General features: G+C 38.7%; 1 protein-coding gene across 2 annotated transcripts in view; it reads right to left on the bottom strand.

The window, feature by feature from the left end:
• lgi1b (leucine-rich, glioma inactivated 1b) overlaps positions 1 to 21,265 on the bottom strand; it is a 33,333-nt gene extending 12,068 nt beyond the window's left edge. The window contains exons 1-5 of one of the 2 annotated variants that reach the window (XM_072557761.1): positions 20,896 to 21,265; positions 20,464 to 20,535; positions 9,164 to 9,235; positions 8,988 to 9,059; positions 1,919 to 1,990 (exon numbers count right to left, since the gene is read on the bottom strand). In XM_072557761.1, the coding sequence (XP_072413862.1) occupies positions 1,919 to 1,990; positions 8,988 to 9,059; positions 9,164 to 9,235; positions 20,464 to 20,535; positions 20,896 to 21,080 (473 nt within the window). In that variant the 5' untranslated portion in view covers positions 21,081 to 21,265. The other variant, XM_072557762.1, reaches the window with a different exon arrangement.
• Between the last annotated feature and the right edge of the window lie 4,363 nt (positions 21,266 to 25,628).

Genomic DNA, 25,628 nt, shown 5'->3' with positions numbered 1-25,628 from the left:
TAGCTATCAACCTCTGCTTGGCCACTTTCCTCTGCTGCCTGTCCCGAAGTCCACCTTGGAGGATGGTCACCTGAAGGCCCGAGGCTGAATGTCCTGGATCACTGAAGTGTTCCCCAACTGGGAGGGAACCCTCCTGTCTGTTGATTGTTGTGCGGTGCCCATTCATCCGTTGTCGTAGCCTTATAGAGACACACACGCACACACACACTTTCTTACACTCACAACCCCCACCCCAGACAGACACACACACACAGATAGACAAAGACCCACATGCACACATATTTTGTGGGGTGAATTTGTACTTGCAGTTACATTATACTTTGCTCAAAAACTGCATACATTCATGTAGAACTCTGAGCTCAAAAACTGCATGAATTTATGTAAAGGTCTGTTATCTCACTTTTTAGATTAGAATCAATCCAAACATCAGGTCATAGACAGAGAACACGGGGGGCCAACACCTTCAACATATTGTCTAGCTATCACCATTGTTAACAGCTAACCCGAGAATGTAACTTTTTAAAAAAAGTTTTGTGATTTACACATGAAAAAAGTGAAACTATCACTGTGTTCTAACAGATGAAAGGCTTAACAAACAATCAATTTTTCAATGTATACTTTCAGTTACATCACTCTGCAAATTTTTGCTATAAATTCTGTGTTACGATTGAGCCCTCCACTATCACCTGATGAAGGAGCGTCGCTCCGAAAGCTAGTGTGCTTCCAATTAAACCTGTTGGACTATAACCTGGTGTTGTGTGATTTTTAACTTTGTACATCAAATGTATTATCTTCATCAACCCTGCTTGTTAACTCTTCAAAATTTTATGCAAGTTAATTGCAGTCAACAGTTTAACAGTTAGCAAATAGCAGTAAATCAGCTGTAAATTATTAAATTAACCATTATCATGAACTGGAAGCTTACTGAGTAACTGTAATTTAGATGTGGCTAAAAAATTGGATAATAAATGATTTCTGCTAAATCATAAGTTTGGAGTAATTGAGTGCTCCGTAATCACAGGTTTGGAGTAATTGAGTGCTCCGTAAACCAGGTGGAAAGTTTAGAATTTGGTGACAGCTTGAATTCTGTTGAGGCAGTCGAAGAAGGAAGTGTTACATTTTGCTTTTAGTATTGAAGTCTGTCCAAACTTGAGCCTAGGTTGACAGATTTAAATATTGCTTTGGAGGTGACCCTAATAGGGTAAACCCTATTGAGAAAAGAACAGCAATAGACATTAAGCAGAGGGAAACACTCAAAAGTCAAGTGTGCAGCGATGCTGTTACATAGAGGTAAGTGTTTAGATTATTGCTCGACATTTTTTGTACTTTTTTTGAATTTTGCAGTGAGACTTCATTGAAGTCTAGCACTTCAATTAATTTTCTGAGTCCTTAATGCATCTATGCAAAACCTTTGTTTACTGATTGGAGATCTGCAAGTGTCAGAGCTTTATAGATCACTTGTACCTGAGGATTTTCGTTAGCACAACTGATTCAGAACAAATATATTTACACCTACTGATAAACATATGCAGTAAACTCCCCATTATCTTGCATGTATGGAAAATAGGGTTGCTGGTTACTTGAATCTGCTGGTTACATGAGATCTTACAAAAACTCAATAAGATACACTCAAGTATTCTTTGAATAAGAAAATCTTCAATCTAATTGTCAAAAATCTATAGTAAGCTCTTCATGCATATGATTTTTCTCTCTCAAGAATAAGGCTCCACTTAGTATAGTGATAACATAAAAAAAAGATCAATTTGAGCATATTAATCGATTATTGAGTAAACTCACTTCAGCATCACTTATAATACCTATATACTGGAAGTTTCTTGTTGTACAAAGATTATTTATCTACATCTTACAGCATAAAAAGAAGAGTCAAAGTATTATGAAGGGCAAGTAACTCGCTTACATATTGGTTAATGATTCCAGGCCTTTGAATAAGTCTTTAGGAAGGGTTCGAAGGTTGTTATTTGCCAAACTTCTGTTGAAAGCAAATAAAAATGAAAGGCAAGAATATTAGTAATTCATAATTCTTAAACTTTTATCCCAACAATTTCTCTTTGATACTTATTAAGATGACTCAAGACAGAAAGGAGCATGAATGAATGATACCCTAACCCATCCTGTTTCTCATTCTAATGCTTTAAATTTTTTTTGAAACAGTAATTGGTATTTTGTTTTTATTGTACACTTGTTTTTTTTAAAATATGAAAATTATTACAACTCAGCAACTAATATTTTTAACTTACCTCTCATAAATTCAATATTAAGTAAAACAGGAATCTAGGCCTTCAAATTAACTGGATCCTTAAATTCGAAATGCTAAGTATTACTTTAGCAAAGTTAAACTTACTTTTACCAACTTTGGAACCAAGTTGCGGTGCAGGATTTTATTAGCTTTCTTCTTTGTTACGTGTTTAACTGTTTCCTTAATAGTCATGTGATCAATAACACCACATTTGGTCACTCAGAATGCAAATAAGAGGTTCGCTGTTATGGTCAAAACCATTTTTGACTAGACACATTCTTAATATTGGATCTTGAAAAGCAGTTTCAAAGTTCTTTAAGTGCATTTATGAACTTTTTAAAAAAGGTTCTTAAAAATAAGCAATTAAAACTTTTTTACAAAAATATTCATGATTCAGAACATTTGTAAAAGTATATTACATAACATGGTGCCTCACTGATTAGCACTGCTGCCTCACCATGCCAGAACCCAGGTTCAATTTCAGCCTGGGTGACTGTGTGAAGTTTTAATATTCTCACTGTGTATGTGGGGTTTCCTTCAAGTGCTCCAGTTTCCTCCCACAATAAATGTAGAGTTACAGGGATAGGCTGGGAGGGTGAGTCTGATTGGAATGCTCTTCAGAGAGTCGGTGTGGAGTTGTTGGGCCAACATTGTAGGAATTCTATGTTAACTGTTCAAATGTGACATGACATAAAGTGCACTTTTATTCAGTGTAATAGATTAGGGGTATGTCAGTACAATTGCCATTAAAGGCTATACTTTAAATGTGTATTTACGTTTCATGTCAACATTTTCTGGTGCTTAAGAGAGTTTTACCCTGCTTTCAGTTTCTTGATATGCTATGGCAAAAGGACCTTAGATTGCAACTAAGACTTCAATGAGCTTACATTGATGTTGTTTTCTCCACAAGCTGTAAATAACAAGCAACACAGATGTGTACCCGGATCATCAAAAACCATTTCAAGAAACTGTGACACCTTTGACACCTTTTTTGGTTGTGAACAGTGAGTTAATAGTGGTGGAGTTAGTAAGATTTTGAAACAGAGTGCAATGAGACCATCAAGCAGCAAATGCTGAGAGAAGTTCAGGTTGCGAAATAAACAGAAATGATCATTCTAACTCAGACAACTCATTGCTGTAACAAAGTAAGGTTGCTCTTTTTTTGTACAATTATTTTAAAATAAATTGTTCAGATGCTGTATTGTAGCTTTTTGGAGTGAAGCAACTTATTGGACCAAAACAGAGCCTAAGTTCGAAGAACTTCACTTATAAAAGACATGACTATCCAGTTCAAGTCACAAGGGGGTACTATCATGACACTATATATCAAGTACATTGGGCAATCTGAGTCATGTTCTATAAAAGTGAGATTGTTAATTTGATTTAGTGCACATTTCAACATTCAGCTGCCTCCTCATGAACATTAATCATTATGCAGACACTGCTTACTGGATTTTGTTTAGGATGTTACATACAGTAAATGCAGCAGGAACTATTCTCATCAGTTGAACTTGTACTCAAACTAACGTAGCAGTTCCAAGAGATGATAGTGAGCTGAGTCAGAGGGTATTGATTTCTCATTTACACTTTAATTATACACAGCTCGCAAATCCTACTCTAAATGTTAGATGATTTGCCCATTTGTATTTAAGGTCAAAATCTTAGGATTTTTGTTTTGTTATAATGCAATGAACACATCATTTTTTGACTTCAGAAACATGCTGATATCAGATAAAACATGAGCACAGACTGCATATGGTCAGTTGTGAAATAATGCAATCAAATATAAATAAACCAACAGATGACAGTGAATGGATGAATTAGGCAGCAATCGGGGACACTTCATCAGTGAACTGTGCTAACATGGTAATTGCTGTGTCAATTGCATGTGGATATGTGCATGCTGTAGTTGTGATTAACTGCAGCTGGTATTAAATAAAATGGCAATAAGTTAAATCATAAGTGCTCCGGCATAAATCTATGCTAAGCAGAGCATCGAGATACATGAAGAAGCCCCTAAGTAACCTGATATACCTACAACATGCACAATGTCAAATGAGAACAAATTCAAACCTATCAATGAAGTAAATATGAGAAAAATGCATTTACTTTTGATCAAATTTCACAATGGCCTGATCTTGTATAGTAAAAGGCAGCACTGAAAAAAAGCTGGGATTTAGCTCTGGATAAACTCAGTATAAACTGGATAAACTGTTTAATGTGCTGTCGTCAGATGAGAATAATATGTCAGCAAGGCAGACAAACATGGTTTCTATTTATCTGTGCTGCAGTGTTAAATCCCAGAGCAACTCTCCAGCCTCTCCAGCTGCAGAAACAGGCAGGTGAGAAGGCAGGCATTAATGAGCTCTTCAGGATTACCAGGGTAATATTCTTCCTTTCTTTCTCTGTTGACACATTTTTGCTGATTCACACATCAAAAATTTGAGAGGTCATCCAGGCTATTTTGTAAGCCTCATACTATGTGAATAGTGTCCTGACCATATGCAATGCATCTTGACTTCTTGGACTTTCCTGTTACAAGAAATGGCACCTTTTCAGTGCTATCCATTCTGGTGTAGACAAAAGCAGGGATACATTTCTTCCATTGATTTTCACAACTACACATTTTATCTTTAAATATTAAGGAGTGATTTGGTAAAAGAGAGCAAACAGTGCAGTGGTGGCTACATTACAACTGTCTTTTGGTGCAGACTCATTCAGGACATGAGCAAGATCATTTTGCAGCCTCTGCTACAGATTTGCCTGTGATTTCACACTCCAGTAAGGCCTAACTCTGCTTCATTTGGCTGGCACAGTCTTATCAAATATGTCTGAGCATTTGGCTAATCTGGAGTCACCAGTCTGGAAATTCACCTTATTACAAGTACCTTTAATGCTAAATTTCCTATTCTGCCAGCAAGAAAGGCTGACAACTTCACCACAATCAGTGTTTTGGGTTAGCTGAATTTAACTCATCGTAATTTCACTGCAAGTGGGAAAAGATTAGGGCACATATATTGGGAACAGCTTCAACCTGGGAGAGACTGGTATGTAAAAATGAAAGGTAGTCTACACTTAAACTGAGATATTGTGAATAAACCTATGTGGAAGTCAGACTGGCTCCAGCTTCTATCTTTGCCAGATGCTCACTTACCAGATTAACAGACTGATCCCTAAATGCTAGATATCTGTCAGCAATCCTCTGCCACACATGCAGTATTATGAGAGCTATTTTGTTCCATGACATGGCTTAATGTCTTAACCAAAAGCTGGTAGCCTCAACAATGCAGTGCTGCTTCAGTACAAAGTTAAAAATCACACAACACCAGGTTATAGTCCAACAGGTTTAATTGGAAGCACTAGCTTTTGGAGTGCTACTCCTTCATCAGGTGGTTGTGGAGGACACAATTGTAAGACACAGAATTTATAGCAAAAGTTCACAGTGTAATGTAACTGAAATTATACATTGAAAAATACCTTGATTGTTTGTTACGTCTCTCATCTGTTAGAATGACCATGTTAGTTTCATTTCTTTCATATGTAAATCACAAAATGCTTTTAAAAGTTACATTCTCAGGTTAACTGTAACAATTGGTGTTAGCCAGATAATATGTTGAAGGTGTTAGCCCCCTGTGTTCCCAGTCTGTGCCATAATGTTTAGACTGATTCTAATCTAAAAAGTGAGCTAACAGAGTCTTACATGGATTCATGCAGCTTTTGAGCAAAGTACAATGTAACTCTGCAAGTACAAATTCACCCCACAAATGTATATGTATATGTGTACATGTGTTTTTGTGTGTGTGTCTGCTTGGGGTGGGGGGTTCTGTGTGTGACAGAGAGTGTATATGTGTGTGTATGTGAGTGTAGAGTGTCTAAGTCTGTGAGAGGATGCACGTGTATGTGTGCATGTTGGAATGTGTGTGTGTGTGTATGTTTGTGTGTCTGGGGTGGGGGGTTTTGAGTGTCTGTGAGAGAGAGTGTATATGTGTGTGTGTGTGAGTGTAAAGTGGTCTAAGTTTGTGAGAGGATGCATGTGTGAGTGTGGGAATATGTGTCTGTAGGAGTGTTTGTGAATGTCTGTGAGTATGTGTGTGTACAGATATACACACTCTGACACTCACACGTGCATCCTCTCACAGACCACTTTACACTCACACACACATAAATGTACTCTCTCTCACAGACATTCACAAGCACCCCCCCCCACTCCAGATACACGTGCACACATACACTCGTACACACACACATGCACCCTCTCACAGACTTAGACACTCTACACTCACATACACACACACACACACATACACTCTCTGTCACACTAACAAACTCCCATCCCAGGCAGACTCACACACACACACACACATAAACCTACATGCACACATACACATATATATTTGTGGGGTGAATTTGTATTTGCAGAGTTACATTGTACTTTGCTCAAAAACTGCATGAATCCATGTAAGAATCAGTCTGAACATTTATGGCACAGACTGGGAACACAGGGGGCTAACACCTTCAACATATTATCTGGCTCACACCAATTGTTACAGTTCATCTGAGAATGTAACTTTTAAAAAATGTTTTGTGATTTACATATGAAAGACATGAAACTATCATGGTATTCTAACAGATGAAAGACTCAACAAACAATCAAGGTATTTTTCAAAGTATAACTTCAGTTACATCACACTGTAAATTTTTGCAATAAATTCTGTGTCTTACAATTGTGTACTCCACAACCATCTGATGAAGGAGCAGAGCTCCGAAAACTGGTGCTTCCAATTAAACCTTTTGGACTATAACCTGGTGTTGTGTGATTTTTAACTTTGTACACCCCAGTTCAACACTGGCATCTCCAAATCATGACTGTCTCAGTACTGTACTGAAGACCCAGGCTAAATTATATGCTGAAAATCTGGTTTGGGATTTATACCCAATGACCTGCTGTTTAAGAGATGGGAGTTGCACCAAGGAGACATGTAAAGTTTATACACCATAATTTCCGGAAAGCCTTCACAACATATTTTATAAAGAACTACTGGAAAAGATTACGATGCACTGGTGAAGGATTGTAATCTAGCAAGGATAGAGTTGCCACCAATTTGGAGAGATCAGGAGTGGAGTTACCCACGAAGGGTAAAAGTCCCATTCCCTACTTGTTTAGTGTGTAGGGTGGCATTTCTGTAAAGGGAGGAGAAGATGTAACCAATACACCCTCCCATCCTACCTATTAAATGGACCTGAAGTCATAGATAGGCCAGACCCATTAAGGATGATAGATTTCCTTCCCTAATGGGCATTAGTAAACTAGTTAGGTTTAATTACTGTTTAATCACCATTACCAGGACTAGACGTGCATTACAGAACTTTTATTTGATTGTAAAGTTGATGAACTACCATGGTGAGACTTGAATCAATGGATTAGCTTTGGCCTTTGAATGGACATTCCACTATCTCCCTACAACTTGCCATTTTCCCTTCACATTCTGCTTCAGGTTGTCTCACATGAACACTGTTTGTATTGAACTATTTATTTAGAGTAAATACAAATTTATTGTCCAATTTTACAGCCTGCTGCCTGATACCCAGAGGTGGGGACGATGAGAAAGGTAACATTTTTTAGAGTTAGCTTTGTAATTCTATTTTTCTTCAATGTTGATTACTCATGTGTCAGGTATTATTTCATGGTTCTTGCTGTGTTGTTCACTGTATGCCAACAGATCTGTGTTGTAAATGAGTTATACTAAATAAATGAGGGCACCATGTTCAACAAAAAATAAAACTGGATCAAAGATCCTTAATTCAATAATTAATACCCTTTCTCTGAAATCAGTAGCATTAGAAGTAACAAGTTAATTAATGTAGCCGAAGCAGTTCACTGCTACCTGCTATAGACAATTTTATGCTAATATATTAGATTTAAGGCCTCAATCAATGCAATTATATATCTACAGATTATTAGGTGAAAGGAAGGAACTATTCAGCACGTTCTCACAACATTGTAAATAATTTAATGTAAATTGTTAAGTGAAGGTGAAACATTCACCTAATGATTGCAATGATTATCTAATTACAGTGGTGACCCCAGAATTTGAACGCCCTATTGTTCGAACAACTTGGAATCTGAACAATTATTTTGAGAAAATTTTGCCCTAAAATCTGAACGCATTTTCAGAATCCGAATACCACGTACCGTTCAGGTCGCACATTGTTTGTTCAGTTCGTCCTGGGAAGTAGTCGTGAAAGCATCTCTCGTGTGTCCATCACTAGTTTACCTCATGTTTTCACCTTGATTTGTGCTGGTTTTTTAAATTATCACCCTTGTACATTCATCATGGCACCCAAGAAGAGCAGTGAAGCAAATAAGTGCATTCACCATTAGCACTCCTCACTAAGGTAAATTAAGTTATTTTCATGTTAGTACATTTATTTCTTGCTTTTATTAGAATTACTTGATATTTAGGTCATTTACTCATCTTATTTTACCTTAACCATGTGTATTTGCAGTTAAAAGTGTCTTGAAAATGTTTTTTTTGGGTCCAGAAACAGATTAATTCACTTTCCATTATTTCTTATGGGGAAAATAGTTTCGGAATCCGAACTTTTCGCAATCCAAACAGCCTCCTGGAACGAATTAAAGTCAGATTCCAAGGCACCACTGTATTATAAATATAAGAATCAATGTTACATGGGAAAAGATTTACAAATTAAGTAACAGTAACATACTTACAAATGAGAAACTGTCTTGAGGCCTCGGAAAGCATGCCTTGAAATAGACTGGATTTTATTATTTTCTATAAAACTGGAAAAAAAAAATTGTGTTATACCATTTTGATCTCACAAACGATCATACTATTGCAAGATGTCCAATTTCCATTCCAGAAGGAAGATTTAACATCTACTTACAGATATTTCAGATGATCAAGACCCTTGAATGCATCATCAGCAATTGAATAAAATGTGTTCGAAGTAAACAAACTGTCAAAAGTTAACAATTGATTAAAGTTCATAAAACTGTACACAATTTTAAGCTTAATATCATTCACATTTTCCAAACACATGACGTCTACCAATTAAAAGGGCAGCCATGTGCATGGGAACACCACCACCATCCTCTAAGATACATATTACTTTGACATGGAACTGTACTATCATTCCTTCATTGTCTCAGAATCAAAATCCTTGAACTCCCCTCCCAACAGAACTGTGGGTATACATATTCCCAGGTGAACTGCAGTTCAAGAAAGTAGCTCAGAATCACCTTCACAGGAGTAATTAGGGATGAGTGAAAATTACTGGTCTAGCCAATCCTGTGACAGGCTTTCAAAAGAAATCTATTCTTAGTTCAGAGCTACACCAAGACCAAGTTAAAATGGACAAAACAGTCAACCTTATGAAATATGACAGTGTATCAGTGTTCCCTGACCAAATGTCTGAAACAGTATAAAAATACTGTATGCAATTCTTAAACTTTTTGATGGTATTAGTTTGTTTAAATTTTGTGATTGTTGTCCTTGAAACATGTGCATTTTTTATTCACCGAGCCATACACTACTGCAGCAAATGTGAAGCATGTTTCCAGATCAGTTAAATCACATTTGGGACCAGCCAGGTAGAATTATCTTCTCTCACCCTCAAGGCATCTCATGCTTATTCATTCAGCTCACATCAAGAGCAGAGTTGAATGGAGCCTAAATTAGCAGCTGTTGCTACTTTTTAGCTTTCCAACTGAAGATTCAGCATCACTAGATCCATTGTACACTTCCAGTGTACAATGCTTTCTTTGATAATGACTAGAATCCAGAAATTGTAGCATTATACATTTTTGTGCAAGAACAACATTATTTTCATCAAAACATTAAAATCAAGTTTGCACATCCAAACTATTTGATGTAAGCGTTGTTTGACCCCAATAAAATTAAATTTAAATTATCTCCACTATTGATCAAATCCATAAGTCTTAAGAAATCTCAGAACGACTGGATGAATAGCATGTGAAATGAATGAGTGATGTGATTACAAATTAATGTGAATGTCTTGATGACATGGGTTCATTAATGTTACCTACATTTCAATTATTCCATTGCTAAAACATTGAGCAGAATCTCCCAAGCCCTTTAACAGAGGGCATTGGTAATGCGATTGGGAAAATAAGGTGACGTTAGAAGAAATAAGATTCTTGATCTTGAGAGCAAAACATCTCATTTACCAACTGAGTTGTTGAACACTGGGCAGGAATGTAATAGTGAGCAGCAAGAGGCCTACTTGCATGTATTAGCATTTCAGTATTATTTGAATCTCAAATTATTTATATAGTTTCACATTTTCCCATCTGCCGAATAGAAACTAGATGGTTACAATTCCCAAAATGCTAGTCAGAGCAGGTATCTGGCAATTTCAGCTTGCTGCATGCTCCTCTGGGTCTCCACCTTGAAAAGCAGTCAATAGATGGCAGCAGAGTAAGATGCTCCCACTGGAGTTCCTCTGCTCTGCCCTTTTTCTTCTCTCTTTTCTCCTATTGTGAATTTTTTACAACTTTTGACTTGGACTTACTCAGAGGGAGACTCCAGACCAGAGGCTGGCGCTGACAAGCCCCGGGGCGGAGGCTGTTGTGGGGAAGTGAGCCCAGAGAAGATGCCATCATGGGGAAGTGAGTTCCAGAGTGGAGCGAATCCCAGGGCAGAGGCAGTCACAGGGAAGTGAGTGTTAGATCTCCCTCTGACTAATGCACCTGACACTATGAACAATTTAGCATGGCCAATTCACCTAACCTGCACATCTTTTGACTGTGGGAAGAAACCGGAGCACCCGGAGGAAACCCACACAGACACGTGGAGAATGTGCAAACTCCACACAGAGAGTCGCCTGAGGCGGGAATCGAATCTGGGACACTAGAGCTGTGAGGCAGCAGTACTAACCTGGAGAAAACTTCCTTGAAGCAGTTGAGAACAGGCTGGAGGCCTGGAGCAGAGCAGGTCCAATTGCTGGACTGGGCTCTGGCATGGGCACACCTTTGGTGAGCTGCTGCAATGTAATCTTTATTTGCAAATTGCTTATCCACCTGTAATGTCTAAGCTTTTAACTATGTCATATTTCTAACTTATTGTATGAATCACCGTAAAATAATGCAACGACTTTTCTTTTTGTATTCCTCTTACTGTATCTAAGATTTATACCTATGTACTTTGTACCTAAAATAGCTCCATAAGAGTTGATGTAATAAACTTTCACTGTACTCCTATACTTCTGTACTGGAGTACATGTGACAATAAAGGATATTTTAGTCTGTTCTTTTCTAACATCTCAGGCTCTATTCTAACATCTAAATGCTCCTTAGCAGTGACTGTTCACAGCCCTCAAATCCACTGTCATGGGGCACATACCAACCTTACCCCATTCTCATGGGACATCTCCAATCCACTTACAATACAGTTTTGGACCTCAATGCTTCACTTTAGAGGGCACCAGGAACTTTAATTGTAACACTGTTATCTGGACAGTTGCACAAAGGGACAGGCACCCATCTCATGGATAGGGTATCTTGCTTGTTTTCTTAACACTCACTCACTTTGCACCTGCTTGCATAGTCTTAGCATCTTTAACTTGCCTTGACTGCTTGTGCTTTACTCTCTCAGTCTCATAGTCCTCTCAGTTGGCAGTTTAGCACAGACACAAAACCAGGCAACTTGTCTTGGTTCTGAAAAGAGTCATACTGGACACCAAACATGAATTCTGCTTCTTTCTCCACAGGTGCTGCCAGACTTGCTGAGTTTCTCCAGTATTTTCTGTTTTATTTCAGATCTCCAGCATTTGCAGTAGTATGTTTTTATGAGCTTGTCATAGTTATCAGCACTGATCAGTCAATAGGGGGACATGTTGCTGTATGTCCTTATACCATGTGAATCTCACACCTACATCCTGAGCCAGTGATGTACATAGTAAATACATTGCATCAACATTAACCAAATAGCCATGGCTCAATGTCAATAGGGAGTAATCCTTAGTCAATTCAAGGAAAGCAGCCTTTATTCAGGGAGTCCAGACTCAGTAAGTCAATGGCAGTGTTGGCTACCAGTCCAGGGGCTTGGACAGAGTCAAATGACTGCTTGTTGTGATCATAGTCAGGAATCCATATCACCACAGTCCAGGGAGTGGGTCACAGTCAGTAATATGGAACCAGATCAATCAGTCCAGGCACTCACAGCAATCAGTCAAGGAACTGCACGCACTTCAGTAATGGGGCTGGTTAGACATCAGGTGGGGCTGTACATCCCAGTCAGTCAAGTGGGTGAACCATGGTCAGTCCTGGAGTTCTGCCCACTAAATGTCAAGGGTACAGGTTATCAAGGGGCACTGCTGCAGTAGAGAAGCTGGGAAACTCAACTGCAAGAACTGGAGGCAGCATGTTGGGATGCAGAGGGGAGAACAAATGTAAAGGTAGCAAAATCATCAAATAATGGAGGATGGAGTGGGATGTAGGGTGGAGAGACAATTAAGCATAGAAGAGATAGGGCTAATGTGAAAGGAGATTCTTAAACATCTACACAACCTTGGCTTCAATTGAGGGACAGTGTATTACTATGCCCAACATGATGATGTGGTATGCCTGGGGCTCAGGGGTAAAGTAGGGAAATGAAGAGTTAAATAAATGGGTTGGATGAGAATGTGGGGAAGATCAAAGCTTTTGGGGTTAACAAGAAGGGGTAGTATGAGAGGTTGGGGGATCACCTCAACGGAGAGGCTGAGTCTATGATTCACTCTGTGAAGTAGACCACTCTATCTTCATCCAAATAGCAAATGCACAAAGGAGATGAAGATGGCTACTTCCACACTTGGAGTAGGTGAGGTTTGTGTTTCATTCTGTGCGGGAAGGGGCTGCACTTTCATGTGATATGAGGCTCTTCAAAGGGCAACAGTATTAAACAGACACACAGTACAGGTGAAAGACATCTGCATTCATAAAATGCTGCACAGAACAACTTCGGTTATCCAAACATCAATAATCTGAATTGCAGATTATCCAAACAAGATCTCAAAGTGCTGTAAATGCTACAATCAGATCAGTTATCCGAACAAAATACTCCCCACCCGTATCGTTCAGATAATCGAGGTTGTTCTGTATATGAAACGTACACACTGACCCACTGTATAGCGTATAATCCTTGCCCCAGGCACTCTGGACGATACGAAACAACATTACAAATTAATCCAACCTAAGGCTATTGTGCATAAATATTGTTGCTGCCTGCAAAGATTCAACCTAGTTGCCAAAACAGCAACCGCTTCCAAGGTCCAGAGCCTTCACATAGCACAGGAGCTGCTATGTGACACCTTGGACAATAAAACATCATGTAGCACTAAGGATGACTTGTGTCAGATACTCTTGTAGTTGCAGCTAAAACAAAGTTCATTCATTCAGCTGATGATGAAAAGTGAACATATATTTACAGATGTGGGAGCACAGTTACAATGACTTTTCATTCATGCCACCTATGTCTCCTCAGGTCTTCTTCTTTTTGCTACCACTACATTTTGTTACAAACCAGGGTCTGCGGCTGGGATAGATGGAGCCTGCCCTAACATGGAGCCTGCTGACTTGATAGCGTTGGTCAGACGGTCCTGGGCATTTGTGGCCCAGATATATTTAGGTGAATTGCCCAGAGGCATGAACCCTACTTGACTTGAACTCCCAGAAGATGAGGGTAGAAGGCAGTGTGGAGGGTAGAAGTCCTGGTTCACACCACAGTGTCCTGAAATGAGACTTCTGGGGTTAGGGGCCACTGTATGTGGCTTCTCCTCCTGCTGCGTGCCTATTGGCACCACCTTGTCTGATTGTGGAAGTGAGCTAGAGACCCTTTTTTTCCTGTAGCCTTAGAGCAATGGAGTGCATATATCCAGCACATCCTGAGAATGCTGGACCTGGCACTCCATGGCAGCCACCAGCTGTCTATGAAGGCAGTTGTTTACATGCCAGAGGGTGCAAACTAAACCAACTAACTCCTGAAGAAGATGACTTGTGCAGCCGTCCTCTTGACTGCGAAGATTATGCTAATGCTGCTTATACCAACAAGAGACAAAAGAGGAAATGCATCATAGAAAAGGGGAAAGAAGTTCAGGCATGTTGAATACATTCACTGTGACAGTAGAGAAAAGCAGCAAACAATGTACAATGATTCTTACTTAGCTGCTGGGATATGGAGGTTTTTGGCATCACCTTCGGAAAAGTCACAGTCCTCACCAACTAGGGCAAGGATCCTCTCTTCATATGCGGTGAGGAGACAAACATTGAGCACCTCGCTACCTGTCATTGCTGTTTCTGCCCCACTGTGGGCCATTTTCTCATGAAATGAGGCAAAGAGAGGGATTGAGTGAAACAAAAGTGCTTGGCTTAGCTTGTAGTACTAGTATAGGTAGGAGATAAAGTGCAAGGTGTTCAGAGTGAGTGAGTAGGCAATGAAGAGAGCATGCAGCGTTAATAGCACAGAAGAACTGGAGGGGGGCAGTGATTGAAGGAAGATGCTGCATAAAATAGTGAAGGTGGTATACCATGAGTTTTGATAGGAGGTATGTGCAGTTACAGAGATAAAGTGTAAGGTAACAGATAGAAGATGGTTATACTTATCCTCAGGGAGTGCAGAAGGTCACTGATCTTTTTACAGCATTGCTGAGCATTCCTCTGGACAATGGAAATAGCACTGATCCAGGTGGAAGGTCGGACCAAGCTAACAGGGTCTGGTGGCATGGTTTCCTCTGCCAGTAAGCCCTCCTCTGCACCACTCCATCCACTAGAATCTTTATATTCCTGTCAGCAAATCTGAGTACCAACTTGCCTCTGTCAGCCATCCTAAGGACAATGCTTCAGATAAATGAATCAAGCACAGCAGCACCAGACTGGCAGCACTGGATATCCCAGGACTTCTGGCAGGGGTGTGTATTTCTGGCAAGGGGATGAGCTGGAGACCAAACAAGCATAATGCATAGGTAATAAGGAAAATTTCACAGAATAGTGCGAGAAATCTCACTCGGGTTCACAAAGCAAAACCCTTGATGACAATTACCATAGCAGACACTTGGTGGATTTCTGGTAAATGTTCTGCATATCAAGATGGCTAAATACAATAAATTGTGAAGAATTTATTTCATACAATTAGCATTAATGCCACACCTTTAACTCAGAATATGTCTGAAGGTGCTTGATAGAATAATAATAAAAAAAGAAAGATAGATGTAGATATTAAGGTGGAGGTATGGGGAGGATGCACAAAATGAACACTGAAAGAGAAAAGCCTACAATATCCTTATAATTTATCAACAGTTACAATCAATGTCTTCAGGAAATATACAGCGGTTGAAATACAATGACAAGCAGTTGGCATTCACTGGTGCTCACTGGCTAATAAATATCATAAACAGACTAGTGCGACTTCAGTATCTCCAAAGTGGCTGGACCATGAAAAAGAAGACGGGAGGCAGGACACAAGATATGCGCTGTGTTCCTCAGACCCTGGCTGGTACACCAACTGCTTAATAACATTCAATTATTAGCAAACAGTGGACAATTCATTTGTACTTCTATAAATGCAGATGCAAACTGATGACAGTGTTTGATGTAAGTTTGCTCACTGAGCTGGAAGGTTCATTTTCAGATATTTTGTCACCATACTGGGTAACATACTGAGCCTCCAGTGAAGCACTCATATTATGACTGCCTTTCTATTTTTGTGTTCAGGTTTCCTTGGGTTGGTGATGTCATTTCCTGTGGTGATGTAATTTCCTGTTCTTTTTTCTCAGAGGGTGGTAAATGGGGTCCAAATCGATGTGTTTGTTGATAGAGTTCCGGTTGGAATGCCATGCTTCTGGGAATTCTCATGCATGTCTCTGTTTGGCTTGTCCTCGGATGAATGTGTTGTCCCAGTCAAAGGGGTATCCTTCCACATCCGTATGTAAGATTCTTGTTGTCTTGAAGAATTAAGGGCTACGGGGAGAATGCGGGTAAGTGGAGTTGAAATGCCCATCAGCCATGATTGAATGGCGGAGTGGACTCGATGGGCCGAATGGCCTTACTTCCACTCCTATGTCTTATGGTCTTATGGTCTAAGGATACTAGTGATTGTGGATCATATCTTTTTTGTGGCTAGTTAATGTTCATGCGTCCTGGTGGCTAGTTTTTTGCCTGTTTGTCCAATGGAGTGTTTGTTACAGTTCTTACAAGATATTTTGTAAATGATGTGCATTTTGTTTGATATCTGTACAGGATCTTTCAAGTTCATTAGCTGCTGTTTTAGTGTGTTGGTGGGTTTGTGGGCTACCATGACACCAAGAAGTCTGAGTAGTCCAGCCGTCATTTTTGAGATGTCTTTGATGTAGGGGAGAGTGACTAGGGTTTCTGGACAAGTTTAGTCTGCTTGTTTGGATTTGTTGCTCAGAAATCGGCAGATTGTGTTCATTGGATGCCCATTCTTTTTGAATACATTGTATAAGTGATTTTCCTCTCCTCTTTATAGTTCCTCTGTGCTGCAGTGTGTGGTGGCTCATTGAAATAATGATGCACTGGGGTTAGTAGATGTGTGTGTATAATTCTGTACTTAAATATTCATGTACATGTCTACAGCTTGGCTCTTATTCGATCCCTCACCAATGTGTATTCAGAAATTATGAACATGGTAACCCAGTGATAAGTGGAACCTAAAAATAATTTTCAAACTGAAATCTATTGTGGAAAACAGCAGAAAACAAGTGTGTGCTATGAGGCTATGATTCCACTTGGATGCCCTCAGAGACTGAGCCATATGACTACTGGAAAAACAAAGAAGTTGTGTAAGCATAGATCATTTTCGATCAAAGAGGAAACAGTATTGTTGAAAAATGTAAACAATCTGTATGTAGTTTGAAAAACAGATGCCCATCAATTGGATAATAATGAAGGCTTGGACCTTCTACTAGACTTGTTGGATGAAACCTAGAAAAAAGATGATCTGTTAAACGCTCATGTGTTTTATGATGTAAATTCTGAGGAAAATAAGTTGTAGATCACAGGCAGGATAGTGATAACATGGGTCATCAAAGCACTTAACAGAGCTATCACACACAAAGGTCAATTGTCCACAGAGTGTCCTCAGGTGACATATGTTCCAGAGAGATGCAACAATTGGGGGATTATTAGAAAAAAGATACTAAGAAGTTTAAAACAAAAGCAGAAATTGCTGGAAAATCCTCTGTAAGTCTGGCAAAGAACTGCGGATGCTGGAATTCAGACATTGCTAGAAAATCTCAGCAGGCCTGACAGCATCTGTGCAGAAAAAGTAGGTTGACACATGCTGCCACAGATGCTGCCACAGATGCTGAGATTTTCCAACAATTTCTGAATTCCAGAATCCGCAGTTCTTTGTTTTTTTTCTAGGAAGTTAAAACATCAGTTAAACATTTAGAATGATGTGAAAGTGTGACAAGAGTGGAGAGTAAAAATGCTCAGTGTAAGGATTGGTCCAGAACTCACTCTTGAGTCAAAAATGATCTTTTAGTGGAAAAAAAATCTCCAGTAGTGTGAGTCTCAAATGCTGTAGGTGTAATCCAGACAAATATGGAAGTGGAGATAGAGGCAGTAGATTAAATAGATCAATGAACTGAAGACAACAGAATAGTTTCAGAACAGAACGATAAGTCTTCCTCGCAAACATGAAGTGCTGGAAGTAAACTAATAAAAGAGTCAAAACAAAATTAATTAAACAGTTGGAAAGAGTTGGAAGTTCATTCAGAGGTACCATATAAGTGGATTTATACTGATAAAATCATTGCAGATGGGATTTCTGAAGCATTACAACGGTAATTACACTTCAAAAAGGACTTCATTGGTGTAAAGTGCCTTAAGATAACTGGCAGTCATAAAAAGCACTATATCAATGTAATATGAGGTGCTTGGAATTTTGATGAGCTACTAAATGACACAGATGTTAGAATGGACTCTCCCACAGTTGGTAAAGTGATCTCAAAAATCCTTTTTGATCATTTGTATCAAACAACATAAAAGTGACATTTCTGACAGGCCATACTTTTCAAGGAGAAATGTTGCTGTTTCTGCAGGAATTGGCAGCAGGTCCAGAAGGAAATCTAAGGAACTAAACAAATGGCATTGTGTAAAGGAGTTAGTTGGCTTAGTTTGCAGGACAGTTTGTTTGCGAAGCAGAATGATGCAGACAGCATGGGTTCAATTCCCCCATCAACAGATATTACCATGAAGGAGTCTCCATCCCAAGCTCCCCCCTCACCAGAGGCATGGTGAACCTCAGGTTAAACCACATCAGTTCTCTCTTTCTCTCTTTTTTTTATGGTCTGATAGGACTATAGCAGCTTTACCTTTAATCTCAATGATGAGTCCAAGGTCTGGTATTGTTTAGTGAGAGCTTTTTGCAGAAAATAGACTGTATTCAACTAACAGCAAATTCTGAAATATTTTGTTGCTATCCATAAAATGAAATCTTTCAGGCATTTCCATAATGCATGCTGATGATTTCTTATGGGATAGTACTGCAAAATCTGAGAAATTAAAAAGTGTAGAATGTAGAATTGGAAATGAGATTTGTAAGGCTTTTACATATATCAGTTTAACTTTTAAGTAACAATCCTTTGGAATAACTTTAAATAACAATTACCATCCTTTTAGAGAATGCTGAAATACTGACTCTTGTGGAGGCATGGATATGAAATTCTGAAACAAAAACATAAATTGCTGGAGAAACTCAGCAGGTCTGGCAGCATCTGTAGAGAGAAAGCAGAGATAATGTTTCAAATCCACTGATCTTCTTCAGAACTGCTATTAATCAAAAAGTGAGATTCTGCACAATGGATTGACCCAAAGGAGAAGATGTATTGAGTGGGATACTATTTGTTGTGCAATAATCTACACTGTATGAAAAGTGAGAGCAAAGAAAGGTTCAGATTAACATTGCTGGCTTGAAACAAATGCTGGGTAGAGAAAATAAATGATTAAATTGGGTGGAGGTGGATCATCAGCGCCCTGTTTTACAAAAATAAGCTTATGCATCAATAAATTGTTAAGGGTCTGAGAAAGGGCTGTTTGCAACATTATGCTGTTTGTAGAACATAAAGGTTTTTCATTCAATTTGTTCTGAAATGTTGGTTTTTCATATAAAGTTTCATTTTTATTTCAAGCAGGACAGGAATCTGTTAATTGCCTATTTATTATTAGTGGGTAGTCAGGCGTTAGTTGGAGATTCCCTTGTGCCCCTTGAAATAGACAGACTGACATTGGTTGTTATTATGGAGGGTAACACTTGTAATGACTCTAAATAAATATTGTAAAGATTAGCTTCAGTTCTATCCTCCATCAATAGGGATTCTGGAACATTGACAGTTACTCTACAACTAGATTCTTGATTGCTGTATCTAAGATGCAGCTTCCATGCTTGTCCATATTTCCCCTGAAACTCTTCCACCACCTCTGTCCCTCTCTCCACCACACACAAAACAATAGACAATAGGTGCAGGAGTAGGCCATTCTGCCCTTCGAGCCAGCACCACCATTCATTATGATCATGGCTGATCATCCTCAATCAGTATCCTGTTCCTGCCTCAGCCCTATAACCCTTGATTCCACTATCCTTAAGAGCTCTATCCAACTCTTTCTTGAAAGTATCCAGAGACTTGGTCTCCACAGCCTTCTGAGGTAGAGCATTCCATACACCCACCACTCTCTGGGTGAAGAAGTTTCTCCTCAACTCTGTTCTAAGTGGCCTACCCCTTATTTTTTAAACTGTATCCTCTGGTTCGGGACTCACCCATCAGCGGAAACATGCTTTTTGCCTCCAGAGTGTCCAATCCTTTGATAATCTTATATTAAAGATTATTAAAACCTTCACAAAGAGAAAGTGTTTCACAAATAATAGGCAGCAATTGACTATTCACTGGACTCTGCTCTTATCACATCTCTGACATTTCCAGAAAATCACAAGAACTTCACTGAGTAAACAGCAAACCTCACATTATCCATTGGCTGGCAGCATAGCATTTAGTAGCGTTATCAGACCCTAAGTAATAATAGTAAAACAATCTAGCCCCAGCCTTCAGCACTAGTATCTCTTTTTGCAGCAATGCTAAACAGTTATCAGATAATCAATTCTTATTCCCAAAAAAACACAATAATTCATTGCTGAATGACAGCAGAAAATGCAAAATAAGAATGATCTCACAGAAGCTGGAGGGACTTTATATTCACAAAGCTTCTTTCTGGAATTTCACTGAAACCAGACTTCATGAATGACCTGAAAACAAAATGTACTTGCATGAATCAAAACAAACTAGGATATTCAGCAACAAGTAAATCTCACTCTACTGGTCCATATTAGCTTAAAACAAAATTTGACATAATATCAAACAAAGTTGAATTTGAAAATTGCAATATTGATTTAAAATAACTCTTGATTGTAATGGCATACATTGTTTTATAAAGAAAACAACTATCAGTATACTTGATGTTTCTTCCAAACAAAAAAAATCCAACACCAAAACAGTCCATTTACTGTATGATAATTACATGCTTAGATACGTAAACATATACATATTGGTAAGGTTTTTTACATCCAGATTATAACAAAATACATAGTTCTGGACATAGTACTTACAAATGAGCTACCTCTGGGGGAAATCTCTGAGGAATCGATTTTCTGTTGTCACATTGGGCCGTTTCTTCAGTACATATACAACTTTCAGGACATTTTACTGGTCTTCGTGCACTTATTTTTAAAAAAAGCAGACTCAATATCCAAAAGAGAGTGAATCTTATTGCGGATTTCCTAGCACTTCCCATAATGAATCCACTCAGCACAGTGACGCTGCCAATTTTTTCTGAACATAAACAATTCTTGATGGTTTTTTTTATTTCTTGCTTTCTGGAATAAACAACTCTTCCTTTGAATGTTTTGATCAAACTGTAGTGGTTACAAAATTCAGTCAGCACACACTAAATTCATGTTAGCTCTCTCTCCATTGTTATGATGCTTGAATTATGCAATTGGAATGTTCCCTCTTTGTAGGCCAGGGAACTTTCCATTCACAATTCCTTACATATAAACCCAATTATGTAAACATCCAAAAAAAAGCCCTCTTTCAGCCAATGTAAGTATCCAAACCACCCCCAGCCTTTATGCCAGTCCAAAACTCTGGAATGGATCACAGTAATTGCAACTGAAAAACTTCAAGCTCATTTGAAAACTTGGAAGATACAATGAAAAACCAAAATATAGAAAGTATGAATGTGATTTATTCTTTTGGATCTGCTCAGGCAAAATAAAAGCACAGTTTTCTCATCCCTAAACTGCTGGCTTAAGACAATATTTATTTACCATGAGTTTGTTTTAGTCTGGTGTATTGAATAGACACAAGTCAAATGGAAATTGTGACAAGCCATCACAAGAAGTATTGACAGTTCCCTACTTGATAACTTATGGTATTTTATGCCACTTTTTCTTAGCTCAATTAGCAGCTAATTGATAATAAAAGCTTTCATCTACTTTTGAAATTAGTCCATCATGACTGATCATATACAAATCAAAGTTACTGATCTCAAATTGCAAAAAGCATGCAGTTTTCAGCAATAACAAATAGCGTCTTTATCTTTATCAACAGCTCTGCCTATTGTTTTGCAATTAAAAACAACTCCAACATTTTCACTAAAAACAAATAATACCAATTGCCAGATTACTGTCTGTCTCCAAGACTGTGAAAAGTGCTCAAACATGGTTTGGCTGAGGTGAACAAAATATTTTTAACTGTTAATGTCCAACAGTCTCAAATAGGAATCGCATGACTGGACAACACCACAAATAGGGAAAACTCTCTTTTACAGATGTTATTAACTTATATAAAACAATGTTTTTAAATGTAATTACATTTCATTTTGTTGACAATTTTGTGAAATTAACAGCTATTCTGAGAGTAGATTTCAGAATAAAATACATTTGGCATGTTTTGTATGTTCTATGCATACATGGTTTTGGCAACAGTTATGCTCAAGGCATATTAAAAGGGTTGTTTTGTAAAACTGCACATGAATACACAAATTATTTGAAATTTAATTTTCAATAAAAGGAACAATAATCTAAGAATGACTGCTGAAAGGGAGGGGTTAACTGAGGGTTATTCTTGATCCTTGAAATTTGCAAAATTATTTCACTTATAACTTTCTAGATTTCACTCCATAACCAAAAAGCAGGTTTCCATCTTGAAAAAAAATAACACAAGCAAATAGAAAAATCAACAGTTCTTATGAACAGTAGTACTAGGTAGTGATGTTTGGAAGAGGCAATTCAGATACTATGCAATTATTTGGATCAAGTAATGATATACAAATTATAAAGTGTTGTACACAGGAAAGGAAAAGTGATGAACACATATTTCATGAATGATGCTTAAATAGATGAAGAGACTAGTGTTGAAATATCCAAGTCATCTGGAGCAACAATCAAAATACAGATTGATTACCAAGAATGCCAAAGGGTCTGGAGCATAACATGACAATTTTTTATTGTAACGTACATTCCCCACCCACTCCATGGGGAAATATACAGCACTGCTGCAAGATCTCAATGGTATGCTTAATAGTTAACATAGTTATAGAATTATATTTATTGCACTTATCCATTGCTTCTGTTTGTGGTCAAGTTATAGGTTCTAAGGCAGGATGGAGCTCTGCTGTTGCGGCACAGTGATAGTTCAAGTCCTACCTACTTCAGAGGTGTGTAATTTCTGAACACATTGATTGTTCCATGAGCCATGGTTGCTGAAGAATTGCTGTGATCCTTCCTTAAGCTTAGCATAAACTTGACATACAGCATTGCATTGTAAAGTGCATTCAGCAATACAGCTTTCAGCAAGATTGACATCAGTTTTACAAGTGGACAATTACATTTTGTTTGGAGCACATAAGGCAGTAACTCAAATGACAACATGGATACAACTGATGAGCCACTGAATTCTCATAGGACAAAAGATTTGCATACTTTTCTCACATTGCTGTTTATACACAAGCCTGGGAAGATAGAATGACATTTGGGGCTGCTCCAATCACAGGCTGATTCTCTCCCACACCTGCTGATGTCAGCAAAAGGATGAGAGAAATAGCCTATGATTGGAGCAGCATGACAGCTAGTACTGGTAATGAGGGAGTTGCCAGCAGATCTGGAGCTATCTTTTGCCAGGGAGATAGACAAAAGATGGGGAGGTGTGGTTTTCTCTTTGTTGTGAGAAGGCACATCCCAGAGAAGTGGGATAGAAGAGGGAGGCTACAAAAGGTTGACAGGGAGGAGAAGGAGGCTACAAGAGATGCAATGGGAGGAGTAGACTTGAAGAAGATAGGGAGAAAGAGGCTGCAAGAATGATGGGAGAGGGAGTAGTTGGGAAAGAGAAAGATGCAAGAGGAGTAAGGGGGTAAGATAAAGATGTAAGAGGGATGGGCATGCAGACTGCTGGAGGGGTGTGAAGCTGCAAGTGGAGGGATGGAGGTTGCAGGACGGATGAGAAAGGTGGGTTGTTGAGAAGGGTGTGGGAAGGTTACAAGAAGGTGTAGAAGAGGGTGAAAGGACTGCAAGAGAGTGTGAGAGGAAACTGAAAGAATAGTGGGGAAGAAGGAAGATGCAAGCATAGTGAGTGGAGGAGGAAGATGTGGGGAATGGGCTGCAAAAGGGTGTAAGAAGCAACTGCAAAAAAATGACATTGGAGGCTGCTGGGGGAACAGAGGAAGGAAGAGACTGCAAATGACTGTGGAGAAGGACACTGCAATAGGTATGGGGAGAGAGAAGGGGAAGAGGGAAACTGTGAGGGAGGCTGCACTGGAAGACTGTAGAGGAGGTTGGAAGCAGGATATGGATTGTGAAGGAAAAAAAGAACTTTTAAACCTATCAACAAAAAAAAGTCAACTGAGAATCAGGGGGACTTGCAATCTCTGAGGAATCAATTCTTTGCAAATGAATGTGGCATTTCCAGTTTAAAACTGAACTGGTTCAGGAGCTACCAAATGGATAAAGTAGTGGATGCTACTGAAATGAACATTTTGTATCAAATGTTATTTACTATTTTTAAATCTGACTTCAAGATTTCAGATACAATTTTAAAAAGGGTAGTAAATGCTGATTAAAATGTTCCAGCTTAGTGTATATACGAGGAAAAATCATACGTGCAACCTCACCAGTCTGTCAAAGGTATATTTAGGATGATGGTTTTTTTTGTCTGTACAAGTGTGTCACAGTGATGGTAGCATCTGTTAGTTTCGCAAGACCATGGATCTGTGCCTGAGAAGTCTTGTTTCAATCTTTGTTGGTACAGCAACGTCTGTTGTGGCTGTAGAGGTCCACACGGTAGTTACAGTCACAGCTACAGCAACTGCACTTGAAGGCGCTGTTCTCCGGTGTTGTCTTGGTGGGTTCGCTTTTTTCAGCAGCAGGCTCAGCTTTTCTTCTCCTCTTTTTAGACCTCTGCGTAAATCCAGCCTTCAGCAAGAACGATTGCTTGCAATGTCTTCCCACCTCTCGACGTTCATGCTCAGTGACTTCATGTCTCTCTTTCAGACATTTTTTAAATGAAGATGGGGCCGTCCTTGTGCCAAGTGTGTCAATTAACTTGAAAATGTTGTTTTTAAACTGTGGGTGCTTTTAAACAATTTATATATTGTGGTACCTATGATGTTGTTGCTTTCCTTGTGTTGTGGATTGAAATTTAATAAGATTTGGCCATTATTGAGGATATTAATGAATTTTTCTAACACTGTTTCTGAGTGAGCCTAAATCCCATCAATACCATCATAGAGGATATTGTTACTATGCAACAACTTCACCAAATAAATGAGACAGTAATAATGAAGAAGCAGCTCTGAAAACTAAGAAGTAGCCCTTGAGAAAGGAGCTTTTGGATTAAGGCATTCTGTACTAGGTTTGAACCACAGAAAAACCTGAGGACAATAAGTAACAGGCAGTTCATCTACAGAAGCAATAAGAGATTAAGAATATCTACCAAAAGCTCATTATGCAAAATGGTGCTGAAGATTCCACTATAAGTTTCAATGGCATCTTTATAGCTTTGATAATGGGAGACTAAAACACCTTCATTAAAATGGAGCATTCCTATGGGGTACCAAGTTAGCTATCATGTGATCGTAACTCCCACTTGTGATCATAAGTTTGTCCATTGATTTCAAAAGAGAGTAAAATCAAGATGGCCTGCAGAATATAACAATAGTCAGTCTCTCTCAACATTTTTTGTTAAGTTCAGATCCTATCTTGGTCATAAATTCAAATCCATCAAAGAGGAAGAGAACTGGGAAAAAAGGAATTTAAATGTATTAGCACACACTTTGGAAAAGGAC

This window comes from Chiloscyllium punctatum, chromosome 38 (assembly GCF_047496795.1).
Source record: "Chiloscyllium punctatum isolate Juve2018m chromosome 38, sChiPun1.3, whole genome shotgun sequence".
Classification (NCBI taxonomy): Eukaryota; Metazoa; Chordata; class Chondrichthyes; order Orectolobiformes; family Hemiscylliidae; genus Chiloscyllium; species Chiloscyllium punctatum.
This window is presented reverse-complemented; position numbering and strand designations above follow the sequence as displayed.